The 19,548-nt window shown below is 47.4% G+C and overlaps 7 protein-coding genes across 7 annotated transcripts; 5 read left to right on the top strand and 2 right to left on the bottom strand.

Moving 5' to 3' along the window:
- Window positions 1–1,498: 1,498 nt before the first annotated feature.
- I302_103021 (uncharacterized protein) lies at window positions 1,499–3,311 on the top strand (the record flags this gene model as incomplete). The annotated part of the gene is made up of 2 exons (XM_019188390.1): window positions 1,499–1,933; window positions 2,049–3,311. The coding sequence occupies 2 exons, from the start codon at window positions 1,499–1,501 to the stop codon at window positions 3,309–3,311; spliced, it is 1,698 nt and encodes a 565-aa protein (XP_019051268.1).
- Window positions 3,312–3,764: 453 nt separating this feature from the next.
- On the top strand, window positions 3,765–5,225 carry I302_103020 (uncharacterized protein; the record flags this gene model as incomplete). The annotated part of the gene is made up of 5 exons (XM_019188389.1): window positions 3,765–3,779; window positions 3,859–4,021; window positions 4,157–4,224; window positions 4,300–4,409; window positions 4,544–5,225. 5 exons carry the CDS (start codon window positions 3,765–3,767, stop codon window positions 5,223–5,225), a joined length of 1,038 nt encoding a protein of 345 aa, XP_019051267.1.
- Window positions 5,226–5,552: 327 nt separating this feature from the next.
- I302_103019 (uncharacterized protein) lies at window positions 5,553–9,118 on the top strand (the record flags this gene model as incomplete). The annotated part of the gene is made up of 15 exons (XM_019188388.1): window positions 5,553–5,581; window positions 5,649–5,676; window positions 5,726–5,832; window positions 5,974–6,429; window positions 6,611–6,669; window positions 6,823–6,994; window positions 7,127–7,187; window positions 7,310–7,425; window positions 7,494–7,559; window positions 7,664–7,872; window positions 7,944–7,996; window positions 8,072–8,249; window positions 8,328–8,374; window positions 8,435–8,745; window positions 8,818–9,118. The coding sequence occupies 15 exons, from the start codon at window positions 5,553–5,555 to the stop codon at window positions 9,116–9,118; spliced, it is 2,193 nt and encodes a 730-aa protein (XP_019051266.1).
- A 176-nt stretch (window positions 9,119–9,294) lies between these two features.
- Window positions 9,295–11,987, bottom strand: I302_103018 (uncharacterized protein; the record flags this gene model as incomplete). The annotated part of the gene is made up of 16 exons (XM_065869601.1): window positions 9,295–9,456; window positions 9,531–9,599; window positions 9,674–9,899; window positions 9,972–10,035; window positions 10,104–10,179; window positions 10,248–10,339; window positions 10,427–10,628; window positions 10,705–10,714; window positions 10,780–10,848; window positions 10,923–11,129; window positions 11,185–11,216; window positions 11,282–11,336; window positions 11,394–11,602; window positions 11,686–11,779; window positions 11,840–11,912; window positions 11,966–11,987. 16 exons carry the CDS (start codon window positions 11,985–11,987, stop codon window positions 9,295–9,297), a joined length of 1,662 nt encoding a protein of 553 aa, XP_065725673.1.
- A 724-nt stretch (window positions 11,988–12,711) lies between these two features.
- I302_103017 (uncharacterized protein) lies at window positions 12,712–14,509 on the top strand (the record flags this gene model as incomplete). The annotated part of the gene is made up of 6 exons (XM_019188386.1): window positions 12,712–12,974; window positions 13,036–13,130; window positions 13,193–13,280; window positions 13,341–14,017; window positions 14,073–14,204; window positions 14,277–14,509. The coding sequence occupies 6 exons, from the start codon at window positions 12,712–12,714 to the stop codon at window positions 14,507–14,509; spliced, it is 1,488 nt and encodes a 495-aa protein (XP_019051264.1).
- Window positions 14,510–15,007: 498 nt separating this feature from the next.
- Window positions 15,008–16,744, top strand: I302_103016 (uncharacterized protein; the record flags this gene model as incomplete). The annotated part of the gene is made up of 7 exons (XM_019188385.1): window positions 15,008–15,048; window positions 15,106–15,373; window positions 15,434–15,898; window positions 15,961–16,064; window positions 16,127–16,268; window positions 16,348–16,489; window positions 16,560–16,744. The coding sequence occupies 7 exons, from the start codon at window positions 15,008–15,010 to the stop codon at window positions 16,742–16,744; spliced, it is 1,347 nt and encodes a 448-aa protein (XP_019051263.1).
- Window positions 16,745–16,949: 205 nt separating this feature from the next.
- On the bottom strand, window positions 16,950–18,886 carry I302_103015 (uncharacterized protein; the record flags this gene model as incomplete). The annotated part of the gene is made up of 12 exons (XM_065869600.1): window positions 16,950–17,040; window positions 17,100–17,138; window positions 17,204–17,613; window positions 17,669–17,680; window positions 17,746–17,866; window positions 17,923–18,001; window positions 18,060–18,079; window positions 18,144–18,187; window positions 18,242–18,290; window positions 18,348–18,357; window positions 18,433–18,446; window positions 18,510–18,886. The coding sequence occupies 12 exons, from the start codon at window positions 18,884–18,886 to the stop codon at window positions 16,950–16,952; spliced, it is 1,266 nt and encodes a 421-aa protein (XP_065725672.1).
- Window positions 18,887–19,548: the final 662 nt, after the last annotated feature.

Raw genomic sequence — 19,548 nt, 5'->3', positions numbered from 1 at the left:
AGCAGGTCCGAAGGCGGTGCAATCGGGTGGATCGGGGTCCAGTAGAAGTACTGCCTCGACTCGTGTGCGTCACCGCCATCAACTACAATACTACGCTAATTATAGGTAGATGGCCGAGATGTGTCTTGGAGCTTATTGGAATGCTATGTATGTAGCATGTGGGCACCGTTTATAAGGTTGTATCCTATTCGGGATCATGTTCACTTGACTGTTAGCACCGAGAACAGAACAGTGCAAGCGCACCATGGTGCTGTCGTGAGTAGGCAGAGGTACTGTAGGGATGATCGACATGACGTCACTCCCTCAATGCACACGACCCCACTGAAATGTTTTGTTCGTTGCGGATGGCTTTGATATGCACATACATCGGCATGAACTTGAGCAATCATTCACTGAATTGTTCGTGATTCTCGCTTTCAGCTGGAATGAGAAAGATGGATGGATTGACAGATGAGCATGTCCTGCTCAACAGCAAGGAACCATGGATTCACAAGACTCTTGTGACCCCACGTTTGATCAGAGCAGTGCCGTACAACCTCGTTCTCATACCTATACCTCGACTTCACCACATGGATCTTCGTTGTATGGTGATACGATCGATGTTGATCTATCAAGTCAAGTCCAGAGCGTCTCACACGGTGAGTTGTATGTCATACAGATCATTAGGTAGCAAGCATCAGAGTATGGGAATGAACCAATGGGAAACGGAAGCTAAATGAGAACGAACATGTCAATCGTGAATACCGTAATGAGATAACGAACGTGCGTTCCTTGATAAAACTACTGTAATCTCACACGACCATACATACCCATGTTCGTGATCTTGGTTGCAACACACATGTGCGATCTGCAGCTACAGCTACAACTCATGCATGTCACCCTGTCGTGTGAGCCACCTTATCCTGGGTCCTTAGACATGCATATCGTGTGGATATGTTTTCATTGGTCGAAAAGACCTGGTCCATCTACCTCGCGAACGTCCTTTGATAAAGGGTCAATCAAAGTGGGCGTGGATGACTATTGTTATTCCACTGTTGAACCTCTTCTGGGATTGCTTGTTAGATGAGAATAGCAGTTCAATATTTTTGGGCAGGCCAGTGACTGGTCATTTCGTCTCGCAATGATATCCAACCGATCGATACAGGCTCGTGCGTGAGTTATAAATACCAATAATCAGTGGTAGAGTAGGATCGATACTGTACGCACGTTTGATAAAGTGAAGCTGGATCAATGTGTGAATGTGGGTGGAATCTCTCTCGTGCGACCATACCATACCTTACCATTTCCATCGCTTACAGTTAGTTACATTTGCTAAAAGCACACGACAGATCACAATCACATTTAATCAGACTAGTCTTAGCAGAAGAATAAAAACATGACACTAGTCATGGACCCAACTGCATCCTCATCCTCATCAACGTTCACATCCACCTCCAGCTCTGAAACTCTTCAATACCACCCTGCACGACCTATTACACCTTCATCATCGTCACACAACATGCCACCTCCCTCTACAATCCCTTCGAACCGTAAACGCAAGGCAGGTCCTCAACCCATCGCACCAGCTCCAGCTCCACTGATCAACTCGAGACATCTACTCCCACAACAGTCCTCCCCTTCTGCCAGTGTCTCAAGCCTATCAGTAGATCAGGATCAAGATGATGACGAGTACACTCCCAGAACCAACCCGGCAAGCTCAAGCTCCAAGAGGTCAAATAACACGACTACCTCGACGAGTGGGAAACGTAAACAGCCCCCTACGACTGCGAATGGAAAGTCCACCAAGATGTCACGAGAGGCTTTGAGAAAAGCTAATCATTCTCTCATTGAGAGGAGGAGGAGGGAGAAGATCAATGCTGCGTTAGGGGAGTTGAGGAGGATGGTCCCTGGTTTAGGAGAGGATGGAGGCAAGGCGGGGGAGTTCAAATTGGAGGTGAGTTGAGTTGATCCGAACTGTCTCTACCCTCCCTTTTTGAGAAGCTTTTGGATCGTCCGTTGTTCAGTTTGAGAAGAAGTTGACTGATGTTTTGGTTTGTCTCCACTTCCAGGTACTGGAACGGACGGTATCTCACATGAAGGATCTGAAGTCGCATATCATACATCTGGAAAACATCATCGCTGAACATGGAGTCAACATCCCTTCGATGGACGATACTTCTAAACCTGCAGGCGACGATGAAGAGGACGATGAAGCGGACCAAGATGGATATAGGAATGCCCCTAGCCACGATCATCAGGATCCCATGGCTCATGGTGGCCACGTCGGTTCTACCAAAATGGAATATGCCAACAGCAATACCTCATATCAGCATCATCACTACCATCACAAGTATCAATCTCATATAGATGATCGATCACGGTCCAGCACTTATACCCAGAATAACACTCACAATCAATCATCAGCATTACATTCCCATCCACGCCCACATGCACATTCGCCCTACCCCTCCCCTCGACCCGATAATGAGCTTCTGAACAACGACGACCCCAACGAGACCGAACCAGAGACCAACCTCCCACCACCACTTACCAAAGCTCTCCGACGTACCATCTCCCGTCACGCCTCACCATCCATCACCACACCGTCCGTAGCATCGTTGATCGCTCAAACAGGAGGTCAAAACTCCCCAACCCCTCCTCCACCAGTATCGCGCCCCGCCCCTCCCCCTCAAAGTAATAATCCCATTTTCTTACCTTTTCCTGCCCCCTCACCCACTTCACCATTTATGAATGGCAATCCCTCTTCTTCCTCCACTTCCAACTCTGCTATACATTCCTCTACCACCAGCTCATCCTCGTTCGTATCTGACCCGTCACCGTTCCTTGCGCCCATTAGCGGGATGTCCCTTTTCGGCGGGGTACTGAATTTGGATTTGCCCTCACCTGCCGACAGTCTTAGTCAGAGAGTGGTCAGACAATCCCCTCCTACATTGACATTACCCCCGACAAACACCCGAGAGAAGCTTAAAGATATGCCTCCTGAGGAAGCGGCGAATCTCTTGCTCGCGTTCTCTTCGCCTGATACCCTCCGACCTCAGACGCAAGCTCAGATATATAATGCGCACTGTGCTGCCGGCGGAGGTGAGAAGAGACAGAGGAGACTGACGCTGGATAATGATGATTTCAAATTGGATGATTCGGATTCACCACCTCATACTTCTGAAAGATCAGATAACGCTGATACTATAGAGAAGGTGGGTAGAACAGATGGACTATCAGAGGAGAACGAGGAAGGTGGGAAGGCGTTAAAAGGGAAGAGTGCGATGGACATCCTCAAAATGTCCATGTCAGATGTGGATGGTCAGAGATAATCTGTCCGTCTCACTATCGCTTTGGATATGGGGCTCTGTGGTCTGGTCTGGATGACCCATACGATCGTACTTGTATATCTGTCTTATTGGTATTGAATGCATATACAATGAGTCTTACTACCTACCCATCATGAACTTTATCGCCCATAATAACTTGGTTTTCAGTGGGGGTGGATTACCTCCACGTGGTACCCCACCAAAACCACAAAGTATATAACCGGGTTGAACGATGATGTTGTTCTTCTTCATATATACATTCACCTGAATTCAAAATACATACATACGTCGGACTTTCAGCTATAGTCCTGACAAAGTCACCTCTTCATCTACACCAATATCGATCTCATCGAAAGAAATAGACTAGACGATGTATTCAGGGGACATACGGAATCATCAATAACGTCGACACATTTTATCTTTTGCGACATCTCCTACGACAGGAAAAACAGGATCATGTCAATTCGCAATGTGAGTTCATACAATCTCACCGCTTCGTATCTCAGATTGCCTAGATATAGAGTGTACTGATAAGATTGCTTGATACTAGACCACCCCATCCACCTCTGGCAGTTCCACGCCCACCCGACCTCATCCACTCGCACCATACCACCCACCAGCAGATACAGCTACCTACCGGGATTTGCTCTTATTCGAGGAGAGGCTGAAGAGTAATGCTGAGATGCTCAGGAGGAGGAGGAAAAGGTATCAAGGTGGGTCCACTCAACCTCTCATTCATATCATCGCTTCAGTATAGCTCATGACTCCATTGGATCCTTGCTTTATGTCAAATATGGGGAGATCTAAGTTTACTGATCTAGAGATAATCCTCAATTGTTGGCTTTTAGTCTTCTTGTACACCTTCGTAGGAGCTTTTGCTCTGATCATATACAAGTTGTTCGTCACTCCCCCAAAGGTGAGTTGATCCGGTCTGTCCCATACGAGTTGAAAGATGGACTGGACCGCTGATATCCCACTCACGAACGAACAGAGCAATCTTAGGATCAGAGCACTGCAGGCTTCCCTCGCGGTCGTATCTGTCACGCTGGTACTGTTCTTTGCTAGTGGGATGTATGAGGAGAAGATCAAATATGCTCAGAGGTGAGTCTGGGGTGTCCGTCTTACTTGTGATACACCGTATGACCAAGGGGTTCATTACATCTTGGTGATCAAGCTGGAGATCATAGGACAGTGATTTGACTGGTAAGCTCGAGCTAACTCTGCTTTTCGGTTAGCTACATCACACACTCCAATAAAGCCCTCCGACCACTCAACATGCACCTCAACTTGAGACGCCCTAAATCGTCTTACCTATCTTTCATCCCCTTCTTCCGCACCGCCTCATCCTCTACCCCGCCACCCAGCAGCAGCACCACCCAGCCAGTCCAGCTCCAGCAATCCAAACCATTCCTAGGGGGTAGAGGACAACCCGCCAATTCAACTACCAGTGCCAGTAGGAAGGTATCCAACTCGACCAACGTGATGGCTACGATCCCTCCCTCCACCAATCCAAGGGGAGAACTGATATTCTCTTCAAGAGTGGATAAATCATTCAGAGAGGGGTATGAACGATATCGATCTGCCTTTGAGAGACGGAGAGAGGAGAAGCAAAAGGAGGAATCAAAGTTGAATTTGAATTCTACCAATTGGTTGGTGTGGACCACCTCTACGCACAAAAATACCAACCCCGCTGGGAGCAGGAGACGGACACCTTCTCCTAATCCACTTGGGAATGGGAAGACCCCGCCCATATCGAGAAGGCAGAGTCCCTCACCTGGGCCAGGGATGGCTCTGAGTCCGCACAAAGTGGATACTGTCAGTGCACTTAGGAATAGCGTGGTGCAGGAGGGAACAGAGAAAGAGGGGAGGGAAAGAGCAGAGAGTTATAGTTTTGTACTTGATCGGACGAGGGGTTAGGGGGATAAGGGGATAAGGGGATCATACATTGCATTGGGCTATATACGATATGCATATCTACAAGACATCTGCTCATGATTTGGTCTTCACGATCATCTTATTGCTGGTTGTTGCTCCTTACTCGATTGAATCTATCATACAGATGATCTGTACTATGTACTACCGAAACTACTACTTATGATGAGCCCGGAGCTCAAACCAGCTCGGATACCAGGACCATAGCCGGATGGATGATTGGACCAAAACAAAACCTCAGATTCATACTCATTGATAACAAACATTTCGTCCAACTATCTGTATCTTGATCTCTCTCTACACCATGTCATCATGTCCTCAGTCTCAGTGAGCGCACAGCCGTGAGTAGTACCAGCTCGATACATATAGGCAAGAAGGTCTAGCTGATTAGTGGTGTATGATGGGCAGGGCGTGTTTGCGATGTAGATCGAGAAAGGTGAGTTCAATCAAGCTTGTTCGCGGGATTACGCTGATATCTGTGTCAGACCAAATGTCTAGGTAGGACAGATGAACAGGCTTGTCAGAGCTGTGTGAGTGCAGGGACGGAATGCGAGGTGGTACCTCATCAGAGGGGGAGGAAAGTTGGTACCAAGTGAGCTGAAGTGTCCTCTTTTGCCAATACCCATTTCAACACGACAACAGAATCACTCTGTGGAGATCGGTGTTCCGCAGTGGTTTCCATCTATGTCGTCTTGAGATACGCTTGACTGAATTTGCATGGATGTTCCGATAGACTATCAGATAGTGTTCGAGCAAGGTTGAAGAGGAAACGGAAACGGGCTAAGGTGTCCCCGGACGAGATGGACGAGTCGGTTGTAGAGGGCAAGACCAAGGGCCCAGTGGATGTTTCAACCTCGTCTTTGGATGTGATACAAGCACGAACCCGTGCAAAGAACCAGCAACACTACGATACCTATACCTCAGGCGAAGATACAGGGTATCAGATCAAACCGTATATCCATCCTACACCCACATCAAGTGTCAGGATAAGTCAGAATCCAGATTACAATCACACCGACATTGGACCATCTATACGCAGGACATCGTCCATCTCGAGGATATTCTCAGAGGAGAAGAGGGATGTCGGCAAGACCGGGAACGGGAGTGGGAATGGGTTCTCATTGTGGAGGGAGGATCCTATTACTTGTGGGTATATTGATGAAGGGACGGCGAGAGAGCTGTTCGAGCTGTGAGTTTACGTCTCCATTCTACTCTGTCAATCATCATCCACTTTCTCGCTACGGTGATCTACATGGTCATTCTTCGTACTCGTGCAAAGCCCCATTCACTGTCTATCAGATCAACTTCTCCCCTCATACTCGCCTAAACTCTGACCCAGATCTCACTGATAATATCGCTGTTCATTACAGATTCATGGACAAGATAGCCCCCAATGTATACATATTCGACCAGGAACTACATACCTACGGTAAGACCCCTCATCACATCCCTTGAACCCCTCACATCCCTTTAACCCCTCACCCCTCAGTTCTCTCCCTCAAATCAAATCAATGAGACTACACGCCAACGCATACGCACACATTCCCTGATTACTGATTACCGATCTCTCTCCGACCACCAGATTACGTCCAGCGCACATCCTCGTTCCTATTCTGCGTAATTCTAGCAATAGCAGCCAAGTTCTCACCCAGGATCGGCTCGTACACACATAAGAAATGCTTGGCCCTGGCGAAAGATCAGATTTTGAGGGTGTTTGCGGATGATATCAAGTCGGAACAGACTGTGCAGGCTTTGTGAGTTGTTCTCTTTATCTGTGTTCAACACACGTATCTTTGCCACTGTGTCTACTCATGTGCCAAGCTGCTCATGCAATCACCGCTAGTCATACTCTCGCACAAGGACTGATCATTCTTTGGCATTGGTAGATTCGTATTGACGGAATATAAGGAAGCAGAAGATGAGAATGCGTTTTTGCTTCTTGGTATGGTGAGTTTATCCTGCATTCATCGAGGAGTCATATCTGAGCTGATATTTGTCGTCCCCATCAATACCAGGCATGGTACGTGCAGCAGTCCTTGGCCCAAGAGCCCTCTCCTCCTTGCTGACAGTCTCAAAGTCGTATGGCAGTTGATCTCGACTTATCCTCACCACGACCCGATTACGACGAGAGACATAATCGAGATCGTCAGAGAATATGGCTTGCCTTGTATGCGGCTGACAAGAGGTGAGTACAGTTATATCTCCCCGTGCCAGTGTCAACACTTGGCTCATCACTCGTATTGGTCACCTTAGGTTCAACTACTGCGGTCAAACAGCTAAACCCAGTATGATGCCTGAGGATCACTTGATAAGGTCAAGGTGAGTGTAATATCGCAGTCAAACGTTCATCATGGCTTTCATCGGGATGGGATGAATCTGACCCATGTCCTCAGCTGACCTCCAAATTCTGTCTCACCATGTAGTGAAAGTTTTATATACTCGCCGATCTGCATCGCAGTAGATTATAGATTAGCAAGTAACGTTGCTCTCCGAAGGGTTCTGGCAGTCAGCATAGAGGCTATAGACAAAGATAATGAATCTGGACCAGGAAACTATGGGTTGAATTTAAGATCGGTTTATCATACGTTCGAGAATGATTCGGAAGCTTGGGTCAAAGTACAAACTCAGCGTGGTGAGTTGATAGATGTTCTGTAGTTGTCATTAACGAGAGTGATAATTTGCTAATAACGTTCTTTCACATAGACCCTAACCTCACGATCCATGCAAATCTCACAGCAATGCATGCCAAGGTCATCGTGAGTGAAGACGGCCCTTAGGTCACATACCAGCCGTGAAGCAAAACATTGATACTGAATGTGTCGCTTTGGCAGATCGCCCATAGATGGGTACAACGCTCATTCCGAAACTCCAATCCCACCGCTGATCCAATCGTAGAAGACAACCAGGAGAGAGAACGGAGGGAAGCACTGGCAGCCTGTATCAACGGTTCACTCGGTATCCTAGCTACGATGTGTGTGGTGAATGACGATTCGATCAAGTATGCTCCCGGTGAGTTTGAATCACGCCCTCAAATATACGAAGATATCGCTTGGCTTGGCTGATCAGATGATAACTTGTTGCGGCTAGATTCCAAACATCTTTATTTCGCTTATGCCTCATTCTTCCTCTACAAGGTCAGTTCAAATGTACATGAAGCGTACTGTCTCCGGACCTGATAATTGCATCCTGTATAGGTCTTCGATACTAAGATCGCGACCACTGTCCTGGATCCTCATTCGCTGTCCTACATATTTGGTCTGTTCAAGAAAGCAGCAGAAAAGCTGGAAAGATTGACTATATCACCGAATCTTACTATCGCATTTCACGCTGCGTTTCTGAGAAGACTAGATAGGTTTAATTCGGAGACCAACCACAGTTCGAGTGATCATACCAATCCTCACGTGGAGGCACCTACTTCGAGAGAGGTTGACCAGAATCAGAATCAGGTGCAGCCACAGCCGCAGCTACAATCGGAGATGACTCTGTCTCAGAACGGACTATCAGTGTGAGTACCCTGCCCTCCGCGATCCTCCACACTTCCTGAGTTCCGTTCGCTCATACGTGGCCAACGAAATAGCAATGAGATCCCGCATTCCCAGAATCACCAAACATTGATCCAGCCCACGCTTGATCCCACCTTGACTTTCCCTGCAACCAGCGATCCGGTCCCGTTCCCGGATCTGGGGAACTGGTTATTGGAAAGTACAGATGAGTCTCTGGGAGCTAATATAGATTGGAACGATTGGTGGCCTTTTGATGATACTTCGTGGAATTTTGGGAATATCATTAATACGGACGATACGGGAGTTGCAAATGGCAATGGAGCGGCGAATCGGAGCTGTGTTGATGATTGGCAAGGGGTAATTCAAACTTTGTAACGTGGTGGATCTATCTTGATACCATCGGGACTATCTGTGCGGAGACTGATTGTGTTGTATGCGACGTATGATCAGGGAATCAAAACAGAGATACATGATGACGATGACGAGGCCCAAATTCTACTTTACTTTACATATCTATTCTGACCGACAATGCCTGTCTGCACAAGTCATGTCTAGCCGGATCGACCTTCGATGACGTTCGAGACCTTCTCCAGGTAATCCCATTTCAAATCGTCCTCAATCCGTATACTACCGTTATCCTTTGGACTGAGAACTTTGACCTGGGTCCAGGAGGTGGTACCGAAATTGACTGATCGCCAATTGATAAAGTTTGCCTATTGACATCGTACACTCGCGTTAGTCTCACACCTCTTTCCTGGGATGGGTGGTACCGCCATCGCCCACTCACATAATCTTTGATCCATTCTCGCATCAATTCTTCTTCGTGTGTTCCTGGACCGTGGAAAATGGAGAAGTTCTATGTAATACCCATATGACACACCATCAGCTCGGGCCCGGCTACACTGGTCTCACACACTCAGGTTAACGTACGTGGATAGGTCGGTCCATAGCGTGAGTAACCCCGAACTTGGGAGGAGCGAACTTCATCACGAAATCAGGTACCCAAGCTACGATGTATCGATGGACCGAGTCGAGTGGGACGCCCGCATCTCTCAATTGTCTGGCGAACGATCGACTGGGCGCTCGGACTTGACCATCGGAGATGATGTCGCCTAGGGTCTTGGTGTACGAGTCGATATCTGGGTTTGGGTCGGGGCTGCAAGGGGAGAAGAACACCCCGATTAAGTTAGCCACCAGGTCTTGGGAATCAGAGATGATGTGTACTCACTGTTGGTATGGTTCTTTGATCTTTTGATGAAGATACAGATCGATCATCTGATTGACGACGGTAGCTAACGTCATCGTCACAAGATCAGCTGAGCTTTTGTTGAAAATTCAGATTAGTGGTGGTACAACTTACTGGAATAATACTGGTTAACTGCCTTGTATAACGAAATTTCATCGGTTACTTTGAAACCATCCCTATATAGCGTTTCCTAATTCCCAAACACAGACTTTCATCAGCTTCCGACAAAGGGATATGAGACTAAACGATCTGACACACCTCATCCTGTACTTCACCGATGATCACTGCCATATCCCTCTTCTTCATCTCCTGGGCGAGTTTACCATCATACAACCATGTTTTACTCGTGGCTAAGGCAAGCGAGAATTAATATCAGCTCAAGCAACATCTTTTTATACTTATACTTGATTGGACCGGGAGAGAGCATGGTCACTTACGGAAGAAGACACCGTCCTGCACCGTCCTGAAGGTATACTGCTCAATCGTCATGATCTTCCTCGTCAACAGCTCAGCTGGTACAGCTCGAATTCTTGATAATCTCTCCGGACCAGATAAGGATAAAGGAATGTCCAAGGCGGTTAATAATTGCTCGAATTGACTTTGGGTCTCTTCGACTGTTTTGGGTAGACATGGGATTGCCTATGAAAGCAAGGAATGGTGTTCAGCTACTACTGCTTGGCGAGACTGCATGAGAAGAAAGCGAGATCCAACTAACGTTTGAGATCCTGGAGCAGGATAAGTTGGTCAGCTGAAACATGTCCACATACTGAGGTGGATGATGAGGACTTACAAGATGGCGCGTTGGAACAGACCGCCGTTGGTGGGTTTAGCCTGTAGACACTCGTGAACCAATTGAGCGCTATTTCCCACTCATCAGCTCTAATATCCTTGACTCTTGCGTACTCGGCTATAGTCCGATAGGAGAAGACCCACTGAGTGGAATACGCTCCCGCTGATCTACCACCGAGGACCACCTTCTGTGGGTTTCCACCCAACGAAGCAATGTGATCATGGATCCATTCCAATGCAACCCTCTGATCCCATAGCCCATAGTTTCCCACTGATCCATCGGGGGATTCGTCTCTCAGCTCTTTACATGCCAAGAAACCCAATGCGCTGACTCGGTATCCTAATGAGATGCTACGACCGGCGTCAGCACCACTCGTAAGGTTCGCCGAAATGTAAGATAGCTCACAATATACAGTTCAGTCCGCCAGTGGTTATGAGCTGCATTCACAATTATCAGCTGACACCTTTTGCGGCTAGATAACTTGGATTGCAGTATCGCTCACCTCCGTAGGATCCATTTTCGGATCGATACTTGGATCTCCGATCTGGAGCCAGCCACTACGGACAACATACATCAACATCTGACCCTTGACCCCGTAATTGACAGATACTTACCCGTGCAGATAAGCGTACACCGAGTATCCTCCTGGAGGTGGAGGTCCAGAGGGCATCCAAATATTCATCTTCAAACAATCTTCATCGTAAGGGTATTGTTTGGCTGTTCCGTCATCTTCCGCCAGCTCAGATACGGGGAGGGAGGTGTAGGTAGGTTGAGGACATGGTAATCCGAAGTCCACGGCGTTTCGAGATTCACCATCCTTGGACTGTTTCACCCCAATCAAGATACACATCCGATCAGCCCGGCCCACCATCTCGCAAACGTTTATGTATAAGTATATGTACTCACATAAGAGTATCCTTCTGGAAGTGGTATTGGTCTCTTGAATCGATGTACCCCTGTGGGAGGTAATGCGTATGGTACGTTTACATATCGCTTTACTCTGTTAAACCAGTCTGATCAGTATCGACATCAGGTTCTCGAAGGACCAGAATTGACTCACCGCCCATCAATCAATGTTCCCTTCAGCTCACCCAGCTCCCCCAAGTCCGCAGTACATTCCTCGTAGGTGTATTCTATCGTCAGACCATCAGCACATCACCTGTCAAACTCAAGGACTCGAACTCACTTGGTGAAAGAACGTTACCCATTTTGCAGATTCCTTCTATAGTGATGATCAATCTTGGTAGCACCAGGTGAATGAATTCGCAAGATCAGAGAGGGAGATCTGATCTTTTGATCTACCATCTCATGCCCATTGTTATCTTCGTGAGTACCTCCAAAACGTTGACGTGCTGGTTCGAATTCTTTCGGTAAACTAACGTCTTATCGGAGAGTGCACCGTGCGCCCGACCGGTGACTCAAGATATAAAGTTTAATCGGTCAATTTTAGCCGAACGCTTTGACCTCCTTCGTGGTCGGGACGAGATGTGGGGATGACCCTGAGAGTGATGAACCCATTCAGAATCCAATTGGAGGATTCTCTTGAGGGACAACTGGATTCCGAGAGTTGGTCAGATGACACACAGAAGGATAGAAAAGCTTGCTTTGCTTAATAGGGTGGGGAAAGGACCCGGACTACGCAAGATCGTGGTTGCTCCTCCGACTGATTCATGGACGGAACGAGAGGTCTCAATTTCGGGTCAATTGGCTTACGATAAGCAATCTCGACAAAACACGAGCCCGACTGCTTGCTCTTACGGTATTACCAAAACAGGAGATTATCGGCGAGCTATTGAAATACCTGCCCGGTGTTCTTAAGTCCATTCCTTTGGCAGTAACTTGACAGACGATTGAAATGGATATATAGAGCCTCGACACCAACGGTCGATCCTTCACTCCCCACAAACATCTTCACCACACGACCAAGTCAAGATGTCATACAACGTACCTGAAGTACCCACCGACGGGCTCAAACAAGAAGTCCCGATGGACGACAGCAAGATTGACGAAGTCGACCATGCCATGGACGAGATCGACCCTGCTGTCGAGAATCGCGTATTGTGGAAGATTGACAGAGTGATCATGCCTTTGGCTATCTTGGTTTACTTTTGTCAATATCTCGATAAGAGAGGGCTGGCATTTGCTGCCATCTTCGGTTTGAAGAAGGACTTGCACTTGAAAGGTCAAGATTACTCGTATGTCTCTACTGGTTTTGAACTGCCTCGGCATGTGGCTGATAGGGTACTTGCTTTGCAGATGGGCCTCAAGTATTTTCTACTTCGGTACTCTTGCTTCGCAACTTATCTCTATCAAGGTTTTGCACATGTTCTCGATCAAGGTATATGTCGGAGGTCAGTCTACCCACCTCCACACGACAATGTTGCACTAGGCTTACTCTGGTCACTGTCGGTAGTCACCGTCGTCTTATGGGGTGGTGTCATGATGGCCCAAGCTGCTCCTCAGAAAGCAGCCGACCTTCTCGCTGTTCGATTCCTGCTGGGGTGAGTATGGATCGCATCAGACCTTGGGGATGCCGTCGCTGATCCATCGTACCTTCGCAGCTTGATGGAAGGTTCAGCCTACCCCGCTTTCGTCTTAATGATTTCCTTCTGGTACCGAAAAGCCGAGCACCCGTCTCGATTCGCTCTCTTGGCAGGTGCCGATATCTTCGCACAAGGTCTTGGTGGTCTCTTCCTATACGGCCTAAGTTCCATCAAGGGGCATATTCACGGTTGGCGAATCGCGATGCTCATCGCGGGTGCAATGTCGATCTGTATCGGTCTCGTATTTGCCTATTTAATTCCCGCAGATATGGCCGGAGCATGGTTCCTCACTGCCGAAGAAAAGCAGATCGCCCACGATCGAGTCGCACGAGAACACGCCTCAGCACACGAGAAGCACTTCCAGTGGGATCAATTCTGGGAAACCATGAAGGACCCCAAATTCTACTTGGTCTTCTCATGGGCTTTCCTTCTCTGCGCTTGTACTGTCCTCAATTTCGGTACCTTGATCTTGAACGGTCTTGGATATTCGAGCTTCATCACTACAGTACTGCAACTTCCAGCTTGTGCGATGCAGGCTACCTGCTTGATACTCACCACACTCGCCTGTAAACGATTCCCAAATCAGAGAGGTTATATTCAAGCTGTCTGCGCTTTGGTACCACTGGTGGGAAGTATTTTGCTTCAAACATTACCATACGAAAACAAGTGGCCTCTTGCCGGTTCTCTTTGGCTCAGTGAGCTTTTTGCGCCATATTTAATTCTAGAGTCGGAGCTGATTCTTTCGCTTAGCCACCTGCAACTACCACATCTTATCGGTCAACTTGTCAATCATCTCCTCGAACATCAAAGGCCACACCAGAAAGACCCTCTTCTCGACGGTATACTATCTAGGTTACGCCACCGGATGTATCGTTGGTCCTCGTGAGTCATCAGCCTTCCGTTTGTATGTATATGACTCGTGACCGAGGAGTGCCTAACGTATATACCTTACAGAACTTTTCCGAGACAAGGAATCTCCACTTTACAAAACCGCCATGCGAGCCATCTCGTCCATGTACGGAGTGTTCATCGTCTTCATGCTCCTCTTCATGGTACTCTGTAAGATGGAGAATAACCGAAGGGACAAATTGGCAGCAGAGGGTAACGAGGACGCAGTGCCTCGACCAGCGGCCAATTACGACAACAAGACCGACCAGCAGGATCTGTCTTTCCGATATGTCTTGTAGAGGGCGTTATGTGCGGCGATGTAGACGACGATGTCGAGATCGATTCATTCTTGGGATTGGCTTTCTGTATGAGGAGGTAAAAGGAGGAAATGTAGGATAGGTGGACTTCTTTGTTAACCCAATCAAGCTCGGTGTCAAATATATGGTTGCTTTGTATATGAGATTCATATTGATTGTCATGATGCAGGATTTCTGTTTGGTTGAAACCGTATGACTTATATAGTGATTTCCACTGGGTTGGATGCCACTTCAAAGTTCAGTCTGCACCATGACCGCTCTATTGTGTAGCAAGACAGTCTGCATGCAATGCATAAGGCACTGAAGCTCGTGCATAAGGTTAAAGATGAATGCCTAAGGCTGCCTGCTAACGGTAAAACAAAGGTGCTTCGGCAACTCAAACCATACCGGGCATATCCGTCTCTCTCGAAAGAGTTAAATACAAACGACCGTCTTCAATCCCGAGACAGCACAGGTTAAACCAGTTGAAGCTCTTCCATCATGTCCAAACCTACCTACCCACCAACATACAATCCTCATGTGTGAGTTTGTCTCCTTCTGGGTCAGTCCACACTCCCATAGCTGACGTTGCCTCGCAGTGTGCCCTCACTCGTCCCCAAGCCATGGGTCCCACCGCCCTCCACCAGAGTCACCTTGATCAATTGTCGAGTCGTCGATGTGGTCAAGGGCCGGATCATACCAGAGCTACAGACCATCAAGCTTGAAGCAGGAAAAATCACCTCAATCTCGGAGACGTCGAAGGACATGGAGGAGGAATCGCGCAATGTAGTCGATGTCGATGGACGGTATATCTGTCCTGGGTTGATAGATTGTCATGTCCACATTATACATACTCCTGGCGAGCCTGTGAGTCTACCTAAACGATATTCCATAAATGCATACTGTTATTCTGACAGAAACTTTCAGACCATAGCTCAGATGAGGCAGGTTCCTCGAGAATTGGCCGCACTTCGATCAACCTATGTCCTGCGTACAATGCTGACTAGAGGATTCACCACGGTCCGAGATCTAGGAGGAGCCAACAAGTTAATTGCCAACGCCCTCGAGGAAGGTGTGATATCCGGACCCAGATTGATCCAATGTGGATATGTCATCAGTCAGACGGGTGGACATGGAGATTCCCTACCGTCGATATCGGGAGGAAATGGTGAAGGATGTTGTGGGCATGTATACAGTAGTGGGAGAACTGCGGACGGGGTACCCGCCGTACTGAAGGCTGTAAGAGAGGAGATCAAAGCTGGAGCGGACTTCATCAAGCTTATGATTGGAGGTGGAGTTGCCAGTCCGTACGACTCCATTGAGAGCATCCAATTCACTCCGGATGAAGTCAAGGCGGCTACTATGACAGCTTGGAATTCTGGTAGATTGATGGTGAGTCATCCTACCAAGCTAGATTACCCTGGTTGTATGTTAATTGACTATCTTGCGAATAGTGCACTGCTCATGCTTATACTCCTGACGCTATTAGACATGCGGTGGATAATGGTGTAAGAGGTATAGAACACGGAAATTTACTTGACGAACCTACAGCTCAATTGTGAGTGCTTCACCCTGTAAAATCGAACTGCTAGATAAGCTGAATGACGTATTGGTGTGCAGACTGAAAGACAAAGGTATCTGGTTGACACCCACTCTGGCTACTTACGGAGCATTCACCAGACCACCGTTCGACAAGGTTCTACCACCATCAGGAATGGAGAAGAACAAATACGTGATGACCAGAGGGCTTGAGTCGTTGACAGTGAGCTCAACCACACGTTCTATCACAGCTCTCCTGAACCCGGTCAGGTCATAGCTGACCCTTGAGAGTGATGACTCAGTTGGCGCATGAAACCGGGGTACAAATCTGCTTTGGAACGGACCTGCTCAACTCGATGCATGCTCTTCAGACTGAAGAATTCACCATAAGATCAATCGTTCTGCCCTCCGAAGCTATCTTGAGGCAAGCAACGGTCAATGCTGGTAAGTCAAGGTCCCCACAATCCAATCCCGTGTATCCTTGACCTATTCTGATGATGATTTGCCTTTTCAGCGAAGATGCTCGGATTTGAAGGTCAACTAGGAGTGGTAGCATCAGAAGCTATAGCAGATCTGATCGTGTTAGCTAGGAATCCGTTGCAGGATATCACCGTCTTAGACAGACCCGAGGAGAATCTGTTAGCTGTGATCAAAGAGGGTAGATTAGTATCGGGTCAATTGGAGAATTATCCCGCTTGAGAGGATTTTGCGTGATTGCAGAGGTAGTTAAGGTTGTACGGGTCCGCAGGGGCGCGATGAGTGATAAAGTGATATGATACATGCTTTACAACCAAGATGAAAGATTACACCATATAAAAAGTCCGTCCAATTGAAACTCTACAAGTCCAAGAACACTGCGTACACGATCCTCTCGATCTTCATCCTGCGTATTGCACCTGACGGTCTATGCTGTATACTCTGTCTGAGAAGCGTTGGAGAATTGGATGGATGCCGAGTTTCGCATAAGAAGACCGTTCACTGATCTAGCGATGAGCCTGAACAAATGAGTCAGTGTGTGTCGGAAAAGCGGAGTTGGAAGAAGGAGACCACTCACTCTGCACTCGACCAACTGACGTGTTGATTATCGTGATAACTACACACATGGAATCCTCTAGTCAGTCTTTTGAGAAACAAGCTCCTATGACTTCTGGTACTCACGCTAGACCCATCCTTCCAAAGTTAGGTAATCTCCCATCAATAGTCATCCTGAATCTCGAGACATCGGATATACCGAACAACTCGGGGTAATCCAATAAGATCTTCCAGAATTTGTTCAAATCAAATAACATGACATTACTATCCCCCAACTCGTCTTCAAATTGTTTGACCGACGATCTAAGATTATCGTTGAAATGCTTGACAGACACTTCGACCCTCTCGTGGATGTCGTACCCGACTTGACTTGGGAGCTTGTATTTTGGCGAGAGGTGCAAAGGAGGTAATGTCATGAAGAGGAAATTTCGAGCGCCGAGGGAATGTAGTCTCCTTGACTGGCTCATTAGAGAATCGACTAATGCTTTGGTGGTCGCTGGAACATCTAGACTTCCGCCTCCATGCAGATCATCTCGCTGGAAAACAACGTCAGCTTGTACCACGAGTCTCAAAACCATCGACGTAACTCACATTCAATCGACCCTATACGACGAGCAGGAGAGTCAGCAAGATGTGATGGGAGTGAGTCATATATGTTATACACTCACATTATCGTTGATACCAAAGACTACGATGAAGAGCGTGTCATTTGAATGCCAATTGACCTGGGTTGGTCCGGGTAGAGGAGTAAAGAGATCTTCGAAATCATTGATCTGGGTTTCGAAGGTACTGCCGAGACATTTCAATAAGCAACCGATACATGTGACAAGCAGAATTGGACATACCCATAACTCTCAAGACCAGGAGGCAGCACCGAATGATGTATAGTCGCACCCACTTTGGCCAAGTTCCAATATTGTAAGACTGTTCCGATAGCCAGTATAAGCATATGCCTGTCGGACCCATGTGGTCATAAACGTACTGTGGAAATCATGGAACACCCTATAACGATATAGTGTTAATTTCCTGAGAATTCATCGACATGAAGTTGCAAACTAAGACTTACGCATAGAGATAATCCGCCCATTTCATGTCCGTTGCTTTACAATGCTACCATCAGGTATCAGACACGAGATTCTCCATTGAAACCAATACTGCTCTCACCAATTCTTGGAAATGACCCCAGTCTACGCCATCTTTTCGATAATCCTTGCTAAATATCCGATGGTCAGCTACTGACCGGTCACTGACGAAAAGATGATTCACTCACTCTCGAGTGGCTAGTTTCCATCAAAAGGGCAGCACGAGGTCAGAATCTTTGTCTTTGGCAGTACTAGACTTGGACCCAGACTTACAGAACGAGTCACCACTATAGAGTCATGTCAGCGGAAGTAGTCATACGCAGCGTCCAAAGTGGAGGGATGATACTTACAAAACGAACAATTTCCTAACCCTTGGCCAATCGAATGGTACTTTATTCGGATTAACCATCTCCATCGAATCATCATCTTCAATCACCAGTCCTTGGTCCACAGAGGGGGAAATGGGTACACCAGTCTCTTTCCAACTTCTAACCCTCGGAAATGTCTTCACATACTCATCGATTGGATGTTCTTCCTTCGCTTCTACGGAGCTTGAGCCCAACCCCCTCTTGAGGAGCTGGGAATTACCGAGAGATTCCGACGAAAGGTCCGTCTTGAGTGTGAAGACCCATACACCCGCTATGATACATAGTGATAGAACGCAGAAGCGCATGACCTTCTTGGAGGGATACATGATATCAGGTGAGGAGTTCCGTCTGCGTGACATGATGGCTGATCGTGCTGGAAATGGGTGTCTCAATGGTAGAAGCTTGGTATGGTCATAAAGATGGGGATGTGTACGAACAAGCAAAGCCATCGTTCTCACTGAGCTATTTATATATTTGTTGGGTTCCTCTTTCCCCCGCAAAGAAATTGCGGGAAAAACAAAGTACGAAGACCCGTTACTTGTTACAGTACCAGGAGAGAAGTAGGTAATCTGATTCACATCTTAGGGTTTTTGAACCTCGCGTTAAGCAAGTTAAGCAAGTACGACGGCAGATACCAGCTGTTAGTGGGTCTCAAGTGCTGACGACCCGGAACAGCGGGAGGATTACGATTGTTCTGGTTGCTTTCGTAACCTGAATGCGATGATGGGGAACTACCACAGCATGGTGAAGCGAAAAAAGTAGATGACGAAGTGGTGGTCAGGCTTTAAGGGTTGAAAAGACATGCGGGAAGCAAACTGACGTAAGGCGTGGGATAGGCGGATATCGCCGCAGTGAAGGGAACGTGGTGTAAGGAACGGACTATGCACTCGCCAGCAAGAGGAATTATACGTTGCATTTGCATTTTCTACTTCATTCTTTGTTTCGTTCAGTCAAGGATCTATTGAAGATTACGATTATTCGATTTGTTATGATAGTAAGATAAAGATCTGAAATACGGGAA

Source organism: Kwoniella bestiolae, chromosome 1 (genome assembly GCF_000512585.2).
Source record: "Kwoniella bestiolae CBS 10118 chromosome 1, complete sequence".
Taxonomy (NCBI): domain Eukaryota; kingdom Fungi; phylum Basidiomycota; class Tremellomycetes; order Tremellales; family Cryptococcaceae; genus Kwoniella; species Kwoniella bestiolae.
This window is presented reverse-complemented; position numbering and strand designations above follow the sequence as displayed.